General features: G+C 41.2%; 1 protein-coding gene across 1 annotated transcript; it reads right to left on the reverse strand.

Moving 5' to 3' along the window:
- Positions 1 to 407: 407 nt before the first annotated feature.
- On the reverse strand, positions 408 to 6,170 carry LOC108702489 (retinol dehydrogenase 8-like). Its single transcript, XM_041578871.1, has 6 exons — positions 5,984 to 6,170; positions 4,467 to 4,628; positions 3,510 to 3,689; positions 3,239 to 3,332; positions 2,918 to 3,101; positions 408 to 1,605 (listed from the first exon to the last, which is right to left on the reverse strand). Exons 1-6 carry the CDS (start codon positions 6,153 to 6,155, stop codon positions 1,366 to 1,368), a joined length of 1,032 nt encoding a protein of 343 aa, XP_041434805.1. The 5' UTR covers positions 6,156 to 6,170; the 3' UTR covers positions 408 to 1,365.
- Positions 6,171 to 7,781: the final 1,611 nt, after the last annotated feature.

Below are 7,781 nucleotides of genomic sequence, written 5' to 3' on the forward strand. Positions count from 1 at the left end.
GCATCTGTTACCAGTGACCCACAATTTTTCCATTTGGCTTCCTCCATATTCCGCCGGTGTGTCTGTGGTGGAGGGCAAGCACTTGTAACTGTGCTGGAAGCAGCTGTGAATTTGTAGGACATCCTTAAATTAAACTGTTATTTGTTATTTGCAACCTGAATCATGTAGATTTTTTGGAAACGAAGTCCATCAGTAGCAGTGTCGGACTGGGAGGCCAGGGGCCCACCAGAAAGCCTTAGACCTTGGGCCCACCAGAAAACCATAGACAGTGGACCTTTCCAAATTATTATTCCTCCTCTACTCACACAACCTCTTTATTCTCCTAGTCTTTCATATATTCTCCCATTATTAAGCATTTTTCCCCATAAATAAATAGGGAATGACCATGAAATAAACCAAATATTTAGAAACAAGAGGGGCCACTAACACCTGGGCCCACCGGGAGTTTTCCTGGTATCCCAGTGGGCCAGTCCGACACTGATCAGTAGTGTTTTGAGAAGTTCAGCTCTCAAATTTCCCTTCTTCAAAGCACCCACAGGGACTCCTAGAAGCCAATAATGACGTATTCTATGTGAATATTGCTGAAGAACAATTAATCCCATCGGGTGAAACAAGAGCATTGATAGCCCTGGTTCATAATAATTGTTGGGGCCCTTCAGGCCTGTAGGTTTCTCAGTTTCTTGGTCTAACTTTTACAGTTTTCAGCCTCCAGAAAACGAAATGAGCAATCGCTCTCCGAACTGAAAAGGTTAACTTGTACAGGTGCCTGCAGATATCTCCAGTAGTAACTGGAGTAATGTAATGTCAAGTTGTCTCCCCAGGGCCTTAAGGGTTGATATTTTAAGGTTGGAAATGGGAAGTGAAACTCACAGCTCGGTGACCATCTCAGGCTGTATTTCAGTAAGTTCCCCTCTCCATTTGCCATGGGACAAAACCCTTTTTAGTAAAACATTCATTGGCTTATGCAAAACCAGAGCACAGGCTTCTTCCTGGCACTTTGAGAGAACTTTCTGGAAAACCTTTAGATTGCCATCACTTTATTTAAATAAAGCCCCGTCGGGAGTTTCTGCAAAAATGCCCTGAATAGTTTCAGAGAAAGGCAAATATGTGTGCTACAGCTTTCTTTTTTATCTCCCTAATACCTTGTTGAACTTCACCCAAGATGCACAGGGATAAATACAGATGGAGCAAGCCAGACATTTGGCTTACCCGTTTGTGATGTCTAAATCTTCTGTAAGTATCTGAGATACCAAGTTGCACATGTGAACCAGACTGATGCTTAAAGGTTTTGAATGGTTAGGATACCCCATTATAATGTTCATGAACAAACCCCGCCCAAGGAAGAGACTGATGAATGTCCATAATTTAAATCAGACCCAGCATCCTTGCTCCTTGTTGGACTTTGTTGGCTTTCCAGCGTATAAATTTTATCGCCTGGAGGCTGGCCTGCATGAGGGTATCATGGTGGAAAACCAATTTGTACAAAATGTCATTGACAAGCTCTCCGCTAGGGTCGGCGTATTTCAGTGCCGTCACAGGGGTGTAAACCTGGTTGGTCTGGTGCCGAAACGGAGGTTCCTCCATTGTGATGACATGAAGAACATGCTAGAACAATTACAGTAAAATGTTAATCCTGCCCCTTTTGTAGAATATTAAAGCTGCAAGATAACCAACACTTAATTTCCAATTTATATGATGTGCTGAGATTTTGTAAACATGATTGACTTAGTCCCAATCTACTGGCAATCTGGCAGAAAGATATTCCCACGTTGACAGCCGAGGAATGGCAGGATGCTCTAGAAGCCCCTAGATTTGTCTCGCCAAATGCTGATCATAAAATGATTCAGAGATACATAATTCATAGAGCATACTTCACACCGGTGCGGCTGAACAGAATAAATCCACAACTTTCCCCAACTTGCACCCGCTGCAAGGTGAATACCGGCACTTTTATACACATGCTATGGGAATGCCCCAACCGGAATCTTTATTGGCGTGAAGTGTTCCGCACTATTTCAAATGCAGTTTCGGTGGAAATACGACCCACCCCAGAACTGGCTATACTTAATATAGGCGAAGGCTTCCAATTTAACAGGTATCAATTGACTACGATCAGGCAAAGTCTTTTCCAGGTCCGTAGACATATAACAATGAGATGGAAAAGTCCAGAGGCCCCGACTCACAAAAGTTGGTTGGAACAAATGAAGCTCTACATTGATAGGATGCAATATTTGTTCACTAAAAGAGCCTCCTCTGGAAAGTTTGACTTAATATGGGGAAACTGGCCCTCTTCCTAGTAGTTTTGTAGACATATAATGGCTCTTTACCCTTTAAAGCCCCCCCTATAAGAGGTTACGTATCACAGACTCCCGTTCTAGATGATTGATGATGGCCTATTTTGTTGTATCTGTTTCACAAGCTGTATGTATGATGATGTGAATATGACATGCGACGGATACCAGGCTAATTTGGTTTCACAAACTGAATGTACCTTGCATAATGTTTAATACCATGAATACAATGCGGGTATGTTCAACTGTATGTCATGTTTTATCTTTACAATAAAGGTTATGATGTAATCCTGGCACATGACATGGCAGGAAAGCAGCTTCCTGACTTTTGTGGGGCAAAGTTTGATTGGCTGAGGCAATGTTTGCATTTGTCCTCCAGCCTATCAGAACATTGATCCTCTTTACAAGCTGCTCTCCTTCAATCCATGTCAAAGAACAACACAGTAAGGGGGGAGGAAGTGGGAACTTCCATTAGGAAACATGACTAACACTAGGAAGTTGGTGATGTTCCATCATCTTTCCAATATTTCACTTCTTAATGTTCTAATCTCATGACATTTCAAGGTTGAATTTGGAGATAAGTCGTATTAGTTTATTACTCATACAAAATGTATCAATGGCCTTACCTCGGCAACTTCCGCGGGTGTCTGGCCTAAACTGGAGAAGATGGCCTTTGTGTTTTTCAAGTAAAAGTTAGTGAACATCTCCACTGTCTCTGGGTCAGTTTTGGAGTAATCGCCAAGCATTGCTTCCTCATTAGTTTTCAGCTCAAACTCCGTCACCACCGGACCTGGTTCTACAAGAGTGAGACTGCAATACACACAAGAGGGATGGTTGAACTGCGGTTTATGGGCTGAACATATATTTGTATCCCCTTACTCTACAAAGCCCTGCGGGAGACAATGCTAGTGCTATATATATATTTCAACAGCGAATCCTAGACTTACAAGATATCAAATTTCATGGCCTGGTACAGCAAGCTTTCACAGAATCCTTCAACTGCAAACTTGGAAGCAGCATAAATATCGTTGAACATGATGCCTGATGTGACAAAGATAAACACAAGAATAAGATAAAGAACAGACACATAAAGAATGCTTTGCCTAGTAGGAGTGGGCTTATTGTCATGGCAAATAAATTATTATTACTTATTCCTAATGAATGTACAGTAGGGGGCAGTTTTGTACAAAATGTGGTGTCACCAGGTTGCCTTCTGACCTTGGAGACCCATCACACTGCTGATCACCACAATATGGCCGCTTCTTCTTCTCTTCATGTCAGGCAGGACCTCCTTGATCATTCTTACCACCCCAAAGAAATTGGTCTCGAAGACTCCTTTCATATCGTCTATGGACTGGCATTCTATGGGTCCAATTAAACCCACACCTGCATTATTAACTGTAACAAAAAGAAAGACAGTGGGTTAAGAAACACAGATGAGATTCTTTTTGCCAGCAGTTGATTACACTTGGTCATTGGAATGTATCTGGCATGTGCAACGTTTTAGATATATTGAGAACCTGTGTCCACCACCAACATGGTACCCATGATTCACACAAGCTGTGATGTCTCTTGATGATAAAGAGTGGCCCCACAACAAGATGCTACCACCACCTCATAGGTATTTAGGTATACCTTTAGGTATGGGTGAACCATATGAAGAGCTCTGTGGCCTGTAAAGTAGGGGGCATCACATTTGGAGTTTCCCAGAAAGCATCAGAGCAAACCAACAGCAATATGGAATGATGCTTTGTGTTCAGATGAAACTAAGATATAAGATATAACTTTTTGGCCAAAGTTCAAAGCAATATGTGTGGTATAAATCAAAAACAATATAACTGGTGTGTTAAGAACCACTGATGAAAGACCAAGCATCCTTCAGCTGGACCAGGCAGCATCAAGCAGCATCAGACTCCCCTTCCTACAACCAAAAAGCAATGGAGTAAAAAGTTATTCCATGCTAGTGCTTAATACTAGATTCTTCAGACAGGCTTACAGCACCCTCATCACCCTGAAGCCTGAGATGCATAAAAATCTAGCGAAAAGAGCAAAGAAGACATGGGTATGTGGTGCTTCATATGAGGAAGCCTAGTCAGACATGGAGCATTAGGAAAGCTTAATTATGACAATGAGTGTGAACAAGTCCTACAATTTAAGTGTTAGTTGACCACTCACTGAGAATATCCACATGCCTCCCAGGGAGGCTATCCATGCATTCTCTGATGGAGCTTTCACTGCAAACGTCCAGCTTCTTAATCTCTAGGGTATCATTGAGGGCATCTCCTGCAGCTTCTTCCAAGGCCTCTCTCTTCGCCAGGTTGCGCATGGTGGCAATGACTGTAGAATAGGAGTCAGGTATAAAAAAGGAACAATCTTTACCCGGTACAGATTAGTGTAAGGCCCTGAGAATCTGTTACGTCACACAGCGGCACTCCTTAGTAATGTATGGAACTAATACTAGAGCTGATTTATGCACATAGCATGGATACTTGCTTTCGTGAAGCCAAAGCAGGTTTTGGGTGGAGTTTGCTTTAACCGAAGAATTAATTGTTCTTTAATCCTAATCCTCACTTGCAGCCAATTGACTAAATGCCTGTCCTGTGGGGACCTTGGATGTTTCCAACATGAAACCCAAAGAGTTTCAGTTGCATTACTCTATATCCTAACAGGTACTACAATAAGGGATACATTATTTTGAAAACCCCTGAAACCTGACAAGGTTGCTCATTTTTGCCCCAAGTGACTGTACCTTTGTACATGTATGGGATAGAAATCTTCAAATATTATATAATAACATTATTGTATTATTACATGATACCTAAAGTGCATCGAAAGTGATTTTGTGGGAAGTTCACAGAGTATTTATAGTCGGGGGTTCATAACTGTGGGTCTGGCCTCCAGTTTTTGGCTTTGAGGGCCTACATTCTGCATCAGAATTGTAACACTGCAGGTCCAATATCCACCACTAGGTGTCAGTAATGCCCAATACAAGGCTGAAGAGTGCTCACGTGCATTAACTATTAACCAGTTGCAGTTCTAATGAGTCTAGTGCAGAACTACAGGTCACTCAGCTCCTGTGTTCATAGGTATCTGAGGCCTTGCGTGGAAGTCTGACTCCCACAATGTAATCCTTTTAGTCGGATCAGCCGGATTTGATCTCCTAGACGCCGTGACCTCACTAGTGACACATCATTATTAATCTTCATCATTTATACGGGAGAGGCTGAGCTGCCCAGTAAAGGAGCTTAAAGTCACGCACAGGTGCCATTAATATTTGCACAGGGCCAACTACACCGCTAATAATCCTATGCAGAAAATTTAGACCCGGCTGAAAATGCTGACTATTTCTGGGAAATCCTGGAGAGCAGCAAAAGAATAAAAATGTAAACTCTACGGGGCAAAGAACTCCATCCTTTTGTCTCCTTGACAATAAGCACTTAATATGTATTGTAACTTTATAATTATGAGAATTGTATTTTATACTTATTTGTACTTGTTGAAATGACCGACTATTTCTCGTTCTGCCGTACAGTGGTTTGCCCCCAAGGATCACTATACAAATAAAACTATAAATACATACATCCAGGTGTGCAGCATGGCAGCCTTACCCTGATTCCGACAGATCCGATCCTATTACCAACAAATAGTATTATTGGTGCCATCTTGCTCTGCCCTGGTCTGTTGGAACTTACCCTTGAAACGTCTCTGCTCATCATTGGCCAACTTCACAGCCAGCGCCAACCCAATCCCTGAAGAGCACCCCGTTATCAGTACAATTCGAGGCTCCATTGGCGGTGGCAGTGACAGGGAATGGAGGTTGGACTCAGTAGAGGAAACAGGATTCTTGCACTTGATGTGATGCATCTCTCCTCCATGCTTATATTTAAGGCTAATCCTGGGTCCTGATTGGACATTTTAATCATCTTGTCACAGTCCAGACAGTGGAGATTAGGGGGATTATCTTGTTACAGACAACACGCAGACAAGTAGGCCAATGACAAATGACGGAGAGACAGACAGTTTCCCAAAGAAAAGGTGCCACGGATATTTCTAACATGAAACCCAAAGAGTGCCAGTTGCATTACTCTATATCCTAACAGGTATTACAGCCAGAATAGTAAACCTATGGATAAAGGTGCTTTATAGGCATCAATAAGGGCCACCTTCAGAAATCATGACTAAATAATTGGGCCTTCCTTGACAAATACAGTAGGCACTTTGTAAGTTGCCATTAGGGCCCACATATTGCCTGCACAAAAGCTGGAGGGCCCCAGGGACATAGCTATTAAAGCCTATTGGGCTTCTACAACAGGCCAAGATCTCCTCATTGATAGAATCTTATTTTGGGAAGCAAGTTTCCATCAGACAAGTTATACAAGTGCCATCACTAAGCACCAATTCTAACTGATGACATCAAGGATAGATTTTACCATTTTTTCTTGCATGTTGCTAAATGATAAAAAATATTTCATCCAGTGATTCTGAGCTTCCAAGATGTATAGACAGAAGATTAAAACCTCAAAGGGCGCAGTAGTCTATTGAATGAGAGTGCTTTCATTTGGATTTTTTGCTGTCGGAACCACCCCGTCATATTCTCTCCAATCAGATTCATCTATTCTATCCACATCTGTCTGTACATCTACAGATCTATGTGCACTTTACCATTGGATATAGGGTTGCCTCCTGTATCTGGAAAAAATACCGGCCTTCCTATATATTTATCTTTATTCCCTATTAATAACATTGGGATCACTGACCTTCCTATATATTTATCTTTATTCCCTATTAATAACATTGGGATCACTGACCTTCCTATATATTTATCTTTATTCCCTATTAATAACATTGTGATCACTGACCTTCCTATATATTTATCTTTATTCCCTATTAATAACATTGGGATCACTGACCTTCCTATATATTTATCTTTATTCCCTATTAATAACATTGGGATCACTGACCTTCCTATATATTTATCTTTATTCCCTATTAATAACATTGGGATCACTGACCTTCCTATATATTATCTTTATTCCCTATAATAACATTGGGATCACTGACCTTCCTATATATTTATCTTTATTCCCTATTAATAACATTGGGATCACTGACCTTCCTATATATTTATCTTTATTCCCTATTAATAACATTGGGATCACTGACCTTCCTATATATTTATCTTTATTCCCTATTAATAACATTGGGATCACTGACCTTCCTATATATTTATCTTTATTCCCTATTAATAACATTGGGATCACTGACCTTAAGTAATACAAGGGACCTTTGCAGAAGCCAACTGCAACCATAGAGATGTTGGATAGGAACTGGAAGAACAATAGCCACCAAAACCTACAAGTGAAATGAGGTTGAATGTTTTGTGAATGAAGTTGATGGACTTTCCTGTGCCCTTCTGTACAATGCCGGCCAAACCTGGGGCTAAAGTCTATCTCACTTTCTAGAGAACGAGGAGGAGCAGGTCATGAAAGT

The sequence above is a fragment of the Xenopus laevis genome, chromosome 9_10S (genome assembly GCF_017654675.1).
Source record: "Xenopus laevis strain J_2021 chromosome 9_10S, Xenopus_laevis_v10.1, whole genome shotgun sequence".
Taxonomy (NCBI): Eukaryota; Metazoa; Chordata; class Amphibia; order Anura; family Pipidae; genus Xenopus; species Xenopus laevis.

Coding starts and splice junctions, on each gene's coding strand:
- LOC108702489 (XM_041578871.1), bottom strand. CDS start 6,155: ATGCATCACATCAAGTGCAAGAATCCTGTTTCCTCTACTGAGTCCAAC. Junction 4,629..5,983: donor TGAGCAGAGACGTTTCAAGG/GTAAGTTCCAAC, acceptor CCTATTCTACAG/TCATTGCCACCATGCGCAAC. Junction 3,102..3,238: donor GCCATGAAATTTGATATCTT/GTAAGTCTAGGA, acceptor TGTGTATTGCAG/TCTCACTCTTGTAGAACCAG.